The 16073-nt window shown below is 47.6% G+C and overlaps 1 protein-coding gene and 1 long non-coding RNA gene across 3 annotated transcripts in view; one reads left to right on the top strand and one right to left on the bottom strand.

Annotated features, from left to right (window-relative positions):
* Positions 1-76: 76 nt before the first annotated feature.
* Positions 77-15708, bottom strand: Cst7 (cystatin F). The gene is made up of 4 exons (XM_052726206.1): positions 10455-15708; positions 4940-5112; positions 3007-3123; positions 77-2314 (listed from the first exon to the last, which is right to left on the bottom strand). The coding sequence occupies exons 1-4, from the start codon at positions 10765-10767 to the stop codon at positions 2237-2239; spliced, it is 681 nt and encodes a 226-aa protein (XP_052582166.1). The 5' UTR covers positions 10768-15708; the 3' UTR covers positions 77-2236.
* LOC128102440 (uncharacterized) overlaps positions 5005-16073 on the top strand; it is a 108228-nt gene continuing 97159 nt past the window's right edge. For both annotated transcript variants that reach the window (XR_008215398.1, XR_008215397.1), the window contains exon 1: positions 5005-7197. This is a non-coding gene — a long non-coding RNA (uncharacterized LOC128102440). The remainder of the gene's footprint in view (positions 7198-16073) is intronic.

Below are 16073 nucleotides of genomic sequence, written 5' to 3'. Positions count from 1 at the left end.
GCTACACAGAGAAACCCTGTCTTGAAAAACCAAAATTTAAAAAAAAAAAAAAAAAAAAAAAAAAAAGAGTTTTTGCCTGACATTGCAATGAAATGCCTTTTGAGATTTTTATGGTCAACATATCCTTACGGAGTGGTTATGTATAATTTTGGAAGTTTTTCACATATATTGTCTTACCAGTTTTTTTGAGATATGGTCTTGCTACATTGTGCAGGCTGGTCTTGGATTCATGGGCTCAAGCCACTCTTCTCTCTCAGCTCCTGAGTAGCTAAAGCTATATGTGCAGGCATATGTTGAATTAGCGATGCAGGAATGGATGGCCTTGTATGGATGAGAACTGAGGCTCAAGGGTTAGTGATTGCTCAGTGTCACCGCCAGAACATGACTGAGCTGGAGTCCTTGTTCTAGTAAATGAGGAATGTTCTGTAAGGCTGGACAGGAGGTAAGTGGCCTTCCCAAGGCTTTGGAGGCAGTGGCTGCTGCAGTTTTCAGGTCATGGGCTTGGGCCAGGACCTTGGTGGTATAGCAGAGTCCCTCAAGATGCCTTAGAGTGTGTATGGTGGCCTGGCCAACAGTGGTGTGAGGAGTTCCCATGGGCAGGGGTGAGAGTGATGTGTTTTGGAGCAGTAATTGTAGGTCAGCTCACTTTGCCACCTGCATGGGTTGCTAACTCAGCAGAAGCAGATAGTTGAAGTATTTGGTCATGGAGCTGGCACAATGTATCTGGTGAGGAATGTGTGGCAAGGGCATGGCTGGAGAAAGCTCTAGAACATCAGAGTTGAGCTCTGTCAGGATTCTGGATGGCTAAGGGGAAGCAGGTAGACCAGACCTTGATGTGCTGTCATTGATACTTAGGAAAACCAGGATAGGGAACCCTTCACCTACTGCTTTATCATGGACATCACACAGCTGCATCCCGAGGATGCTGGCTGTGCACCCTGTGACTCTGTTTGGTTATATGTGGGGTCATGGATCTTTCTCAAGAATTGGCTTCAGTGGCTCCACAAATTGCCAAGTGAAGTCCGTGTCTTGTGGCATCGCTGCTATCACTGTTCTGAGTTAAAATAGCCTGGAGGTAGTCAGGACAAAAATAAGGTGGAATTTGAAGGACGCCAAGGCAGATCACTGTGCTGTCCTGTTGGGAGGGTTACAGCAGTTACATTGCCATGCACATTTAGTTGTTATCAAGTCTGTATTGCTTCCAGGTGCCCGCATCTTTCTGCTTTGTATTCATAGTTTGAGGAGAGCCCAGAGAGAAGTCCACCCTTGTACTCCTTAGTACTCAATCTGGGTTCCCTCAGAATGAGGGCTCTGAGACCCGGCTGCCTGCCCATTCTGGGTTTACCCTCTGCTCTGTCCCTGTGCATCTTCCTGCTCAAGCTCCATTGCTGTCTTTCCCAAGTTTCCAGTGCCCTGCAACTCTTGGTTGCCTCTTCCTTCTTCCAGGGCCCCACACAGCCTGTCTATCCCCACCCCAGCCCCTTCATCCAGGCTCCATATGTGCTCTGTCTCCAGTGGATGGCTTTGAGGGGTCCCATCCTTTACCCTACTCTGTGTTGAGCACTCCCAAACTATTAGCCTTCAAGGCAGCAGAGAACTTGGGTGGAGGCCCTGTTCCTTCAGAAATGCTTCCTCTCTAATTCTCTGGGTGCTGTTACCCTGTTGATGAGAAGGTCTGGGCCAGTTGCTTAGGTCTTCAGCGCACTTGTGCTTATAGCTTATCACCTCATGAAGCCTCCTGAGGCTAAATTCACCAGGCTGCCCACATTCCTGGGTTCTTATGAAGGGTAACATACACAGTATTGCTTTGAGATGATCAGTTTTTTATTTATGATAAACCACTCTCATCAACAGTGGTCTGATGTTAATAGTAGACAAGAGATGGATACAAAGTCTGTTCAGTCAGTTATCAGGAAGCCTTCCACACTACTACTACCTTGTTGACTCTACCTGCTTTGCTCTACCCATGCCCCAGTAATGCCATCAAAGGATTCTGTCTATGCCCACTTCCTGAATCTGGGTGTGCAGCACCAGAAGAATTAATTTTAGAAGACAATGTGAATACAGTTAATCTGGCCAGGAGGGCACTATATTCTCCCATTCTCATCACCTGATGACCCACTGGCATTTCCACCTGCTCACTGGTAAGAAGGCCCCGAGGATCAAGATGTCCAGGCTGGGGTGGAAAAGTAGGGAGTAGGAGGGCACAGCCCTGGTATTGCTGAAGAGGCAGAAGTCAGTGGCAGCGGAGAACAGGTACTTCAAAGCTGTGGAGCCAGGGTATGACCCAGACTTCAGAGTAGCAGTTCAGAGTCTGAAACACAAAAGGGCTCATCTGAGAACCTCAGCTGCCACAGAGACCCTGTCCACCCAGGGCAGCTCTTTGAGTACCCTTTGTGCATGCCAGGCAACTGGGAGCTGTGTGTGAATGTGCATGCATACACATGTATTCCCTGCTGGGGCAGTCTCTCCCTTACCCACCTTCAGCTTTTATTTTGAAAATCTTCAAACCTACTAAAAGTTGGAGTGATTCAAGAGTATATGTTTCTCATCTATAGTTATGAATTGTTAAAGTTTCCCACATTGCTTTTGCTTTCTCTGTAGAGAGATAATACATAGTAATACAGCACATGATATGTATATGTATAGTATAATATACATATCCTGTCCTGTGTATGTAGGTGTTGCATATGATTTCTGAAATATTTGAAAACTTTGCCTGCTGTAATGTCCCTCTCCCAAATTCAGATTATTACTTTGCAAAGAGGCTTCAGGAAGTGAAAGTCAGGTGGTATAGGTCATGTGAGGGGTGGGAGGACACTGCCTTTCAACCCTGTGTCCCTTGAGAGCATGCCTAACCCCTGCTGTCATGTGTTCTTGGTTGGGAGGGAGCATCTCCTTGGGAATGAGGTGTGGAGAGGTGTTGCCAGTGAGGAACTGCAGTCCTGAAAGGGGAGTTGGGTGACTGGGGGTGGGCAGGGCTCAGCAGACAGACTTTTGTCTTACCCGTTTCAAGGCAGGGTTGGTTTGGAAGTCACAGTTGTCCAGATGGGGGTGCATGGTCTTCCTGCATGTAGTTCTGCCGATTTCCAGCTCCAGCATGTATTTCAGACCCTTCACCACCTGAAGAAACCAAAGACCCAAGAACTAGATTACTTGGCATAGGATGCAAGAGGGTCACTGCCTCCCTAGCTGGTGAGGAGTGAGGGGAGGAGAGTCCCGTGGAGCTGGGCACAGGGGAGGCAAGCTCAGGGCTTGCCAGGAGTGTGGCTCTGGATGAGCAGGCCCAGCTTCAGCTGACCCTCTTCCCTGCCTGCTATCAGTGTCCTATAGCCCTGGCTTAGGGACTTGTTTTCTGCCCAGAACTTTGCATTCTGGAGAAACAGGGTTGCCATAGCGACAGGTAAAGACTTGCCGTCTCTCTCTTAGCTGTCATCTCACCTACCCAACAGCCCCTATTGACCCGCAGTGGTGTTTAAATGGGTGGCAAGCCCGCTGACTGCTATACTGCTTGTTGGCATGCATAGTACCCACTGGCTTCTCCACTCTTGTGGGAACGGATTTATTTTGAGTTTCAAAATAGCCCCCTCCACTTGGACACGGCCATGACTTAGTCCTTTTTCTTGTTTGTGGTTTCTGTATAGTTGGAGGAAAGTTCCTCAACTTTTAGTCCCAGTCTTAACCAAATATCATGTGAAATAGTCTCCAACATCATGAGGTACTGTAGTGGGTAGCCATTCCAGCTTTGACCTGAAAATACCACCCCCTTTGAGGCTTCGGTAACTGTCATGCCTACAAGGCGAGGAGCCGAGAGAGGACCCCTGAAGACCCGAGATCTGGATGGGGGAGCTCCCTTGGTTCCTGGACCCTGGACGCTGGAGGTAAACTGAGCAGAGTTTTCCAGAGAACACTGCTGGACTGCGCTACACCTTTCCCAGACCCTGTTACCTATCCCTTCACTTGTAAGTTACCCCACAAAATAAACCTCCCTTTTAACTACGTGGAGTGGCCTTAATAATTTCACCAATAGAGTACAGAGGGAGAATGCTCATCTCCCTTATGGGGGACTTTGGGCACTCAGGCCCAGAGATCTGATTGTCTGAGGCTGGTCCTTGGAGTGCTGATAGTTCTACACACCAGAGTGTTCCTAATATATCCTTTCTGATACATTACACTCTTAAAGAGTTTATAGTTGTCAAAAGAAGACTAGGGAAGCCGCCCTGACTCCGTGGCCCAGAACAAACATGAATGCTGTGAAACCTTCATCCTCAGCAGGCCCTTCTGTAGCCTTTTCCCTGCAGGCCCCAGCACAGTCTCCTAAAACTAGGTCCACATGTCAGCAGAGTGCTGCGCAGGGCCTGTATGTACAGCAAGTGAGAGGTTGCCCGGTGTCTCCTCCTGTCATGTCAACACTTGTTTTTGGGACACAAGGATTAGCAAGGCTGGCCGTGCCCCCTAGGGTCCCCAGGGAAGGAAGTTCTGAGTGGATGTAATCAGTCACTAAGAAGGCTGGCTTGGGATGGTGACACTTGAGAGCAGGCTGGAGGAAGAGTGGGTTTGTGGGTCTGCAAAGGGAGCGGGCCCAGCTCTAGGAGGAAAATGAATGGGTCCAGAGGGAAAATAGCCCAATGGCTTTGTGGACTGTGGGTGAGGGATGATGACAGGAGATGCCCGGACCCTGGACCCTGGTGGGGCAGCTCCGACTAGTACTGCAGTGCCCTCCCTGCTGGGTAGTCAGCCTCAGCACACCACTCTAGGACCCTTATTCCTCCACTCCCATTTCTTGTTGCCACTGAGGGACTCTTGCCCTGGCTGTCATGCCCAACTCTGGGCAACAATGGTCTCAGCTGCAGCACAACTCTGCTCTGATGCTGTAGGTTATGTGGCCCAGCTTCCCAGGAAGGGCTGTCCTGAGGTGCCAGCTGGTGGTCCTCCGCACCTGGACCAGGGCTTTGTTGACCCGGGACTCCTTGAACAGGAAGATGTCATTCGTGCAGTTGTTGAACTTGTCCACACTGTGCCTGGCCGCCTTAAGCACTCCTGGGTTATTGGTCTTTATTGGTTTGGGAAATCCTGGTTTCACACTGGAGTTTAAATCTTTGGAACAAAAATCTGAAAGAAACAAAAGGACCAGAAGAAAACATTGATGTCAGTGGAATACTGGATCAGTGGGTCGTGCCTCATCCCTGGTGGTACCCAAGTTCTCTCAGCTGTGTGGCCCTCGCTCCTCCTCCACCGTCACCTGTGTGCCTACCTCCTATTTACTCCACCACCTGAATATTGTGCGTCCTCATTATGTTCTTTACTTGAAGTTGAGGACAGATGCCACGGATATATATAGTATATATATATCCAATAGTATAATTCCTGTCCCCTAGTCCCTGCTTACACAGCCTTTTTCAGAACCCAGGTTTATTCTCAACATGGGGCCCCAGGCAGTAGAACTCCAGACAGGAAATGTGTTAATTTGCCCAGACTGGTTTTTGAGGCTGGCTGTACTCCCCACAGAATCCCTCCTGCACTCTCACACCTCGTCAGAGTGGCCTGTCCATGTCTGCTCAGGCACACCTTAAACACAGCCTGTGACTCCTGAGGTGCTGATATCCATATCTTCTCCCTCCCAGTGAATGTTGTCCCTTGAGTTTTGGGTCCAGAGCCTGGTGTGCTGTGGGTGTGAGAGCGTGGTCAGCTGATTGCCACCTAGACCTGTTTTCCTGTACCAAGGAGTTCATATTTGTGTGTAAAAAATGGGGGAACAGTATGAGGGGCATCTATCTTACAGCCAGGCAGAACTTGGAATCCTAGCTTCCCACTTGGGACTCCCTGCTCCCGGAGGCATGGGGCTAACTGATCCTGAAGAGCCACCTTCCTGGAGACCCTGATTCAGTCTCTTGCCCAGCTCATTCATGGGATCAGTTCCCAGCATCCCAGAGGCGGGGTGGCTGCAGCGAGGGGAACAGGGCTTGGCCAGGCGTTTGCATTTGGCCACGTAGCTTCAGAGTCTGGACTTTTTTTACTAGGAAAATAAAAGAATCAGTGAACCAGTAGATGATGCTTGCCCTGCTGGCTGGCTCCCCTCATTCAGGTTCTAAGAAGCAATGGAAACAGCCTTTTGCAGTGCTTCACTTAAGGTTCTCTGACAGATCACTGACATCCAGGAAGGACCTCCCTGTTGACCTGAGCTATCTCCACCTCTCATATCCGGTGTGACTGGAGATGTACCAACAGACCTGACCACCCCACTCTGGGTATCACGATTCTAGCGGCCATACAGACAGACAGACTGCTCTAAAGACCATGTTTGATATAAAGGCCGACTCCTTCCCTGGCCTTCGATGCTGAAACCTTCCCCACAAAAGCTCCACAGAAGCCTCCTGCCTTCTGATTCTGAGGTGGCATCTACCTACAGTATTCATTCCTAACTCCCAGGTCAAGGTAAAAGGCATTTCTCCCTCCACTTCCACTGGGCCTTAATGACCACCCACTCAGTCACTGGGATGGGGGAGCATCTTGTCCTCAAAAGGAACTTGGGATCTACGGTTGCTATAATAACACAGCCACAACAGCAGCCAGCACTTGCCTCTCGGTGTCTAGCTCCAGGCAGTCATCAGCACACTAACATCTCAGCAAGGTCTTAAAAAGATAAGTTTACCAATCTAAAGCCCTCTATCCCACCCCCCCCCCACCCCCCACTAGCCTCGAGCTTTTCGTTTTTATTGCATTTTCGTTTTTACTCACTTATTTCTGTGTGTGAGCATCATCTATAGTCCACTATCTGCAGCCCACTACAGGTCTTCTTATGTGGGCCAAGGGGAGGGTGGTAAAGTAGAAAAGTCATGGTCTGTTGGACACCTGTCCTTGGGGCATCCCATTGTGTGACCAAGCAGGGTCTCCTGGCAAAAGGCTCCCAAGCTAGAGACACAAGATTCAGTTACAGCTTATCATTGCTGCCAGGCTTCCTCGGCACGGGCCACTAAAGCCCTTTATCCTAAGAAAAATAACATGCCGCTAGTGTTCTTGTTCAATAGGGCTTTGGGACTGGGTCTGGTCTGTAGATTGCTCATAGCTGGATCCTACCCAGTGACCTCTGGACTGTCAGCATGCTCTCCAGCCCTTTATGATGTTCCCACAGAAGCCCGAGGAAGTCTGAGGACTGGGATGGCGATGGAGTAAATGCCAGGCTCTGCCCAGCTGCAGGTGAGTCACCCATACTCTGTACCTCTTAAGCTCCCTCATTTTATACCAGCAACCCCCCTCAAGTCCATGTCTTTGCCATGAGTTCTATGGGTCATGCTTATGCTTTGAGGCCCTGAGTTGTGAGGGTGGGGTGGGCTTCTTTGAGGCAGTATTGTCTCCTCATGCATGGATGCTGATACTTGATAGGATTAATTCTGTCTTTACCAACGGGGACAAACCCATGGTTAGAATTTCGGTTGTCCTTATTGACTGTGCTGGCTTGTGCAAGCTGCTTAACCTTTCTGAGCCCCCATGTCCCATCTGTAATGGGGATGATGCTGACGCTGACCTCTCAGGGTAAGAAGAAAGGAGGCAGTCGGCATGACGCAGAGGTGTCAGTATTATTCAATACCATATCAGGTACAATATGGCCACGGTAAGGATCTCTGAGGACAAACGTATTCATTGAAAATCCTAAAACACAGGCTGGGCCAGTGGTCTGCTCAGGCCCAGACCCAGCCTGCACCAGCTTCCAGAGCCTTCTAGGGGAATCTGTCATACCCAGGCCTAGTTATGCCCCTAGCCCTTGCTATGGGGAGCAGGTGGCTGCATTGGCACATGTAGGTTTCTTGCTTTAGCAGACAAGTATCCTGCAAGTCCTACTGGAGAGGGGCAGGGGATGAGGGAGAGGGTGACCAGCAGCAGGGAACCTTGGAAGAGGTGACACATTGAGAAAGAAGGCTCCCCATTCTCACCAACAGCAATTGAATGTGGCAATTTCCTAAATTCTGAAGACTGGGGATCCTTCCCTGGGCCCTGCATGTGGGTATGGGCAGCTTAACTCCTGGGCACAGAGTGAAGCCATGTGCTCAGATCAGACATAGTCAGTCTCCCTGTTGCCCGTGCCTTGGGCTCATAGGAGGCTCTAGAATCCCACAGGAAGTAGGGAAGGTGGTGTGTGTGTGTGTGTGTGTGTGTGTGTGTGTGTGTGTGAGAGAGAGAGAGAGAGAGAGAAAGAGAGAAACCATCAGGGGCCCAGGTTCCCAGCTGTTTGAGTCCTGAGAGAGGGACCTGAGCTCAGATGAGGCCCTTACTGGAAGCATCAGGAAGGGTGGTACCCCAGTGGGTGGAGGTGGGGTTCATTAGCATAGCAGAGTGAAAGGCCTGACCACAGACTTGCAGACCAGGGTGGTACTGTCAGGAGTACCCCAGGCCTCCAAGCACTTTCAAAGTCATCACCGATGCGCTTTCATTAAGACTCTCGCTCAGGTCAGGAGCAGTTTACGGGCCATTTCAAAGGGCAGGCTGAAAGGTCAAGAGTCCTCAGCTGGTCGGTAGGGGGCCTGTGGTGGTGTTTTCAGGTTCCAGTGTGAGGGTGGTGTTTATTGGGTCTGGGGCAAAGAGGTTTGAAGGAGGTGACCCAGAGAAGCTGCTGTAGGCAGGAGGAATGGGGAGGACTCCTTTCAGTCTCATACACTAGTGGGAAAATATCATGGTAGAGATAGGGAACTGACCGTTCTCAAACACCTCCCCCAAAGGCTGTCTGATGCCGTCAACTGTCACACTGGATGTGGCTACTCTGTTTAGTGAGGTCCCAGAGGAGGCAAGTACAGCATCTTCCAAACACTGAGTCTAAATAGTGGAACTCCAGGACAGGAGAGACAGCACCAGGGCCCTCCCTAGACCTCCCACACAGGCTAAGAGGGCTTTGTAGAATGAAGCCCCAGATTCTGCCTGTGTCTCTCCCTGGAAAACTGAGACAGAGGAACAGGAGGGAGGCAGGAAGGGCTTCCTAGCCAGCACTAAGGCTGCAGGGAGCAGTGTAGCATGAAACTCTAAAGGTCTTATTAATAAAAACAAACCCGGAGCCAGGTATTGGGGTGAATGCTGGAAGATCAGAGAAGCAGAACAAGCCACAGCTACCTCGCCTTGCCAATTCCTCAGCTGATCCTGTTTCCTTAGACTGGAAGCCTCTGAGTCCTCATCTAGAATGGGTCTCTGCTGAACTGTGCTGCTCAAAGCCTAAAAACTTAACCACTCTAGTTCCTGGTCCTCATGCTTTATATACCTTTCTGCTTTCTGCCATCACTTCCTGGGATTAAAGGTGTGAGTCACCATGCCTGGCTTTAAACTCACAGAGATCCGAATGGATCTCTGCCTCCCAAGTGATAGGATTAAAGGCGTGTGTGCCACCATTTTCTGGCCTCTATATCTAGTGGCTGTTCTATTCTCTGACCCCAGATAAGTTTATCAGGGTGTGCAATATTTTGAGGAACACAATAGCACCACAGAGCAGGACACAGAAAGGCAGGATCCATGGCCTGACCTAGTCTGTCTCTCCTACCAATGCTTCTAGCTACCTGTTTGCCAACCACCCCTTGGGCTGCTGTGGCTTGTCTTTATCTCAGAGCAGAAGCTGCCCCCCACCCATACCCTGTTCTTGTCCTATATTCATAGTGCCCAATTCACAGCAAACACATCAGGTCTTGGATTCTGAGGCTATGCACTCCACTGATTTCTTGGCACCTGATTTGCTGTGATGGGGAATCCCACATCCCTGGTGTCTCTTGGGTATTACCTTTCACTGTGTGTTCCCCGAATCCTCTGCCTAATCCTCTGTGACTAGACCCAGCCTGTTTCAAACAGGAAGAATGACAAAAGCCTTATGCCTACGTGCTGTCCTCTTTTGGTGGGAGATGGTCAGTTATCAGCTTTCTTGTCCATTAGAGGCAAAGCCCTCAAACTTTATCTGTGTGCTGAATCTGCTTGCAGGGGCGGATATCATCCGGCTCTCTGTGGGCAAACAGGCGTTCATGGCTGGGCTAGCAAGTCAGCTAACCTCCCTGTGTCAGCTTCTCAACACAGGTGGCCTCCACCCCTCACTGGCCACCAACATGCTGACTGTGGGTAGAATGAGTGTCTTATTGGGGTCCCTGCAATAAAGACACAGGCAGGAGAGAAAAGCTGTCAGATACAGGCTGTTTGACTGAGACCCTTGCCTCTGCCTCTTTCTGTCTCTGTGGTGGGCCCGAGCACAGAACGGAACAAAAATTGCTCTCCCTATCCCTGTGGCTGCTGCCATGCTTAATCCCAGATGTTTGTTCAGCTTGGCAGTAGCTGCTGCCCGGATCCAGAGCCCCTAGCCCCGGGTCTTTCCCAGGGCTCCAAGAGTGTCCTGGGAAAGTTGCAAGACTACCAGGCCAGGGCCCCCATGCCTCCACTACTACAAGATGGTCAGGACAGCACCCCGAGATGGGACCAGATGACCCTTCTCTTACCTGGGGAGTGTGCCCCATGGGTGTCGGAAGTCAGGCAGCAGAGGGCAAGCAGAATGGTCGGCCACATGGCTGCCTGGGCTAAGGGCAGCATGTGGTGGGCCAAGTCTAACAGGGTAGAAGTACTCGGCAAGTAGAGCTCCAGGACCAGGGCAGGGTGAGATAGCCTTCGTGGGGGCGTGGTTTCTCGTTGAATCATTTTAACCAGAAGTGCTTCATCTCCAGGACTGGGGGCCACAAGAACAACCACTTCCTTTAAACAAGTTTCCAAGCTGTGATCATTTGCAGGGGGAGGAAGAAGAGAAGTGAGACCCATGAGCAAAGCAGCCTGCCTCCTGCCGGGGGGAGAGGCAGTTCTCTGCCACTCACCACACACAGGAGATGCTGATGTAAAGAAACCAGGGGATTTTCAGAAGCAGAATCACTTGACTCTCCTTCCCTAAATTTACACCCTCCCTTGCCCCCTGCATCCTATCATTCCAAGTAGCCCTCCTCAAGAGACAAGAAACCCTGCTGCCTTTGGTGTGGATGATTTCACCTGCAGGGAAACGATTCATACTTTCCAAAGTTCCTGAGGAGGAGCATTGGCATGTGGCTTCTGCACCTCTGAGAGGAGCCCAGCACCATGTGAACTGAGTTATGGATCACGACACCACTGTAGGCTCAGAGCCATCAAACGAGAGGAAATTGTGTGGACAGAGGTCTGATTCTGGCCGTACCTCTACTTCCTGCCCTGGCCATGGTTTGGAGTAGGTGCCTGTCACCAGCTATCTAAATCTGAATCCAGGCTTTGCTTCTAACACCTGCTGTCACAAAACTAGGAACAACCAGTGTGCCTCAGTTACCTCCTGGAAATGGTGAAACACTGGGAGCTTCCTTAGCATAAAGGCCCAGAGCAGGAGTAGAGCAAGCTCTAACTGGCCTCAGTGTGGGGAGGTGTGTTCACTCAGAACTAGGCTAGAAAGATAGTGTGAAAGGATGCCTGGGTTTCATTTGCTCCTGAGGAGACCCATGGGGCTCCTAGGCTGCCTGATATATATATATGTGTATGTATGTATGTATATATATACATATACATATACATATACATATACATATACATATACATATATATAATCAGATCCTAGGGGCCCAGGGGGGAGCTCTGCTCCAGGTGAGTCCTGCAGGGTCCTACTGAATTGCAAACAGAACAGTCAGGGTCTGTGGGACATGGACTAGCTATGTAGTCTGAGGTCCCAATAGGTTTCTGGGTGCTTTGAGGTTTGTTGTTTGGGTAGTTTTGTATTTAGTACTGTGCACAGTGGGTGGTATTCAGTAAGTGGTGGCTGTTATGACAGCCTCCATGGTCCTTCCCTGAGTGACCTTGGGATCCTCAGTTTTGGCTGCAAGGGTCTGGAACATGAGGTCTCTAGTATATATGGGATTCACTGTTAGTGTCAGCTTCAGTTTTGGACATCAGTTTCGGGTTGTATGTCAGAACATAGGCCCCAAAGACAGGAGAGGGCTGTTGTATTTCCAGTAGTAACCAGAGCATCAGTGGTCTAGGAGGGAGCTGGCAGTAGATCAAGCAAGGTTGGCCGCTTGATCCTTACATTGCTGGACAGTGTGATGTAGTAAAAGGACAAATTCAGGGATCTGAATTCCCAGATCATGTGCTGCATAAAGGACCAGAAAGCTTCTGTGGAGACCTAGAGGAGAACGGTGTCTCCTGTAGCTGCAAAGCTAAGATTGCTGAAAACCAAATGCAGAATCTTATTCTCCAGTTGTCTGGATAGAAGTTCTAGCCTTGCAGGAAGCTTTTGAAATGAGAATTTCAAAAGAATGGGATCCTGTAAGTTGAGATGGAGGATATAGGAAGATTCCAGTGAAGCAGGGATAGTGGGCCCCATGAATTCTGATGGGTCTTCTTTGTCAGTGAAAGAGGTGGCATTCTCACTGGGCCAAGCCTGGATATTGAACCTGTATTAAGGTCAGCTTCTGTGAAGTCCCTGAGGTACTAGACCTGTCCTTAGGTCAGCATGCAGACAGTCTCTTGGGTATTAAGCCTGTATTCTGGTGGGCAGTTTGCAGCTTTCCTCTGGATACCGGGCCTCACATGGGGTCCAGTGTTCTAGTGACTCCTAGCATCAGGTACCTGCCCTGAATTCAGCAAGGAGTCAGACCCCGTAGGTACTGGATCACCTTGAAGGCAGATGTGGCTAACCCTCTTGGTACTGGGTCTGTCCTAGGAGCCATGTGAGGTCAACAGCATTGTTACCAATCCTCACTGTTTCCAGCTTGAGAGCAGCTGTGAGGTAAGCACAGAAGCCTCCTGAGTACTGACCCTACTTTAGGAAGCAGCCTGTTTGTGGCCCCCTGGATAGTGACACTTCCATGAGCATTATGAGAGACACATTTTGGTAAAAGGCTTGCTCTGGGGAGCTGTGTTAAAGCAGTTTCCTGGATACTGGGCCTGTCCTTGGGTCGTTGTGTGGGTAGCTCCCAGAGAACTGGATATATACTGGAGGCATTATGGGGGATGCCCTTGAGTACTAGGAATGTCCTTGGGATGTTGTGTAATATTCCTTTACGCTATGTGAAGATATATCACTGTGATTGGTTTAGTAAAATGCTAGGCAGGATTTTGGTGGCAGAGAGAATGCTGGGAAGAAGAATGGTGGAGAAGCCAGACAGACACAGAACGAACCAGACACACAAAATGGGATAGAGGTAAAAGCCTCATGGTAGAAGTAGATTAATAAAAATATGGGTTAATTTAAGTTATAAGAGCTAGTTAAGGAACTATTGGCTGAGTTTTTATAATTAATAAGTTTCTGTATGGTTATTTGAGATCTGGCTGGTGGGACAGAAAAATCTTCCTACAAATGATGCCCAATGTCTGGCCACATATATCCGTATAAAACCTGAGAAGGCTTGAAAAAGGTTTTAAACACACAAAACAGCCAAATGTGGCTTCCTTGTGTTTCTCATGCTGGCCACAGTACAGAGACATGTATCCCAGCAGCTGTCTGCATGCTTGAGCCACAGTGTGCCATGAGCTAAGCCACATGGTAGGTTTAAGGTTTTTCTCATACAGATAAAACAGGTCACAGATCTGCAGTAAAACAGGTTCAGATGGAAAAACCTTCTAAACAGGTTACAGTGTGTTTAACAATGTGCATAGGCTTAAAATGAAAAGAGAAGAAAAAGAGTATAGACAGTCATAAAAATAATAGTTTAAAATAAAGTTTTAAAAGAAAGAGTAAAGTAAAAAAAGGATAAGCTAAATAGAGATGGGAAATACACAGGGAGTCTGGATCTTGTATATAACATATGTTGTCTTTGAATTTTTTGATTGCTGATGAACAAATGGTAGCTGCAGAGAGACATTGGATTATAGAAACTGCTAAGTTAAACCAACCTATATATTTTTAAAATGTCTTAACTTCAAAATGGAATTCAAAAAAAATGTTGTATTGGAGAAGAGATTATGCTTTTGTTTCCACAGAAAACAAAACAAAAGCCTGTGGATTCCTTCAAAGGTAAACAGGATCAGGTTTGATCGAAGAAGATCCCTTGAAAATCCTGGCTACAGACATAAAGAAATAAACCTAAAAAAAACACCAAACCCTACAAGACAAGTGACATATATTTTACCTGCTCAAACATAGAACAAAAAATCATTTTCACCTGACTTGTGCACACCGCACATTCCATACTTGTGTTAATGCAGATATGCATGTTACCTTTGAAAGTTTATGTGTTTTCGGAACAAGGGGACCAGACACCAATAAAAACAGGTGGCCCAGGTGATCCAGTCTCTCTCTCAGAGTGCCTCTGTTGTGGTTTCCTTAGAGTTCTGCATCCAGAGCAGCTTCAAGGCTGCTGATGGAGATGGTCCAGCCTCACAGACTATTCCAGCCAGGATTTGACCACTATCTCAATTTTCTCAGGGTCCCGTAAAGATGTCAGCATCCCCAGACACCAGGAAGCAGTCTAGAGAACACCATGTCTACATTCCAAAGAAGTGGGGTGGGTGGGTTTTGGTCATTCAGTGGGTTATAGATGTTTGTCATCATTTAGGGGGGTTGGTTACAAGATTGTTATTGGTCATGGTCAGAAAAAAACTGAACAAAAGAGATTAGATTCAGGGATCTCTTTCTGAAGAGAAAAAGGGGGATATAGTATAAAAATGATGGGATAAAAAGATGGATTGTTGAGTCTGCTTTTGTATAGCCACTAGTCTCAAATATGGTATGGATTTTTGTGTATTGATACAAATTTAAGGTTATTTTTTGTTATACTGTATATACGTTTCTATTCTTGTTTAAGACATTGTACCTATGCACTTCATTTAAAAATGTAAAATTTTAGTCCTTGAAAGCTACTTAGGATAATAATCTATAACAATCAAACTTATAGTCATGTTAGGTATGTTTTTAAGGTCACACAAAGATATATTTTTAGATAGATAGATGGTCTCAAACACTTCAAAGACCTACAGAATATGGCATTTAAAATGTTTTGTTAACATAGGGCTTTTCATGACAATGAGACATGTCTGCTCCTGGCAGCACCAATCTACCTCATAAAAGGATGATGGGTATCAAAGAAACCCCATATGGAGTTTGCTTTCAGTGTGGCAAAACGAGTCATTTGGGCAAGAAATTGCTTTTGTCTTGTCTGTACAAACTGGACAAGCAGGACACACACACAAAAAGACTATTGGACTTTGCCAAGATAAGTTGGGACAGTCCTTCAAAATTCCTGCTTCATAGAAAAGTGTGTCAGATATTCTAGGCCTGTAGGCCAAAGACTGGATGCCCCAACATTGCAGAGGAACTTTGGGTGACTGTCCAGGCAGCCAGATATCTCTATCATTTATATAGTTTTGGAATTGGCTTGTATTGCACTTTCTATTTACTCAGGTAATATATCCTTCTGGAGTCCTTGATGAAGTTAAAGACTATATGGTTAGTTATACTTTTCCTTAGTTACAATAAAAGGTAAATTAGGTACAGAGCTTTTGACTTATCAAGATAGAGTAAATAATGGAGTATTTTTTTCTGAATACAAATGGACTGGACGTTATAAATGTAATTCTTGCCTGATAATTGTTCTTGTTGTTTATAGTTTTATTATGTTAGAGTCAAAACCTTTCCTTTTGGCCGGGCGGTGGTGGCGCACGCCTTTAATCCCAGCACTCAGGAGGCAGAGCCAGGCGGATCTCTGTGAGTTCGAGGCCAGCCTGGGCTACCAAGTGAGTTCCAGGAAAGGTGCAAAGCTACACAGAGAAACCCTGTCTCAAAAAACCAAAAAAAAAAAAAAAAAACCCAAAACTTTCCTTTTTTATTTAGACAAAAAGGGGGAAATATTGTGGAATATTCCTTTACACTGTGTGAAGATCTATCACTGTGGTTGGTTTAATAAAAAGCTAAACAGCCAGTAGTTAGGTAGCATTTTTGGGGCAGAGAGAATGCTGGGAAGAAGAATGGTGGAGAAGCCAGACAGATAAAGAATGAGATGGACACATAAAATGGGATAGGGGTAAAAGCCATGTGGTAGAGCATAGATTAATAAAAATATGGGTTAATTTAGGTTATAAGAGCTAGTTAGGAACAAGCCTAAGATATTGGCTGAACT

The sequence above is a fragment of the Peromyscus californicus genome, unplaced genomic scaffold (genome assembly GCF_007827085.1).
Source record: "Peromyscus californicus insignis strain IS unplaced genomic scaffold, ASM782708v3 Scaffold_7__1_contigs__length_154581171, whole genome shotgun sequence".
Taxonomy (NCBI): domain Eukaryota; kingdom Metazoa; phylum Chordata; class Mammalia; order Rodentia; family Cricetidae; genus Peromyscus; species Peromyscus californicus.
The sequence above is the reverse complement of the archived record's forward strand: the minus strand, read 5'-3'. Positions and strand labels throughout refer to the sequence as shown.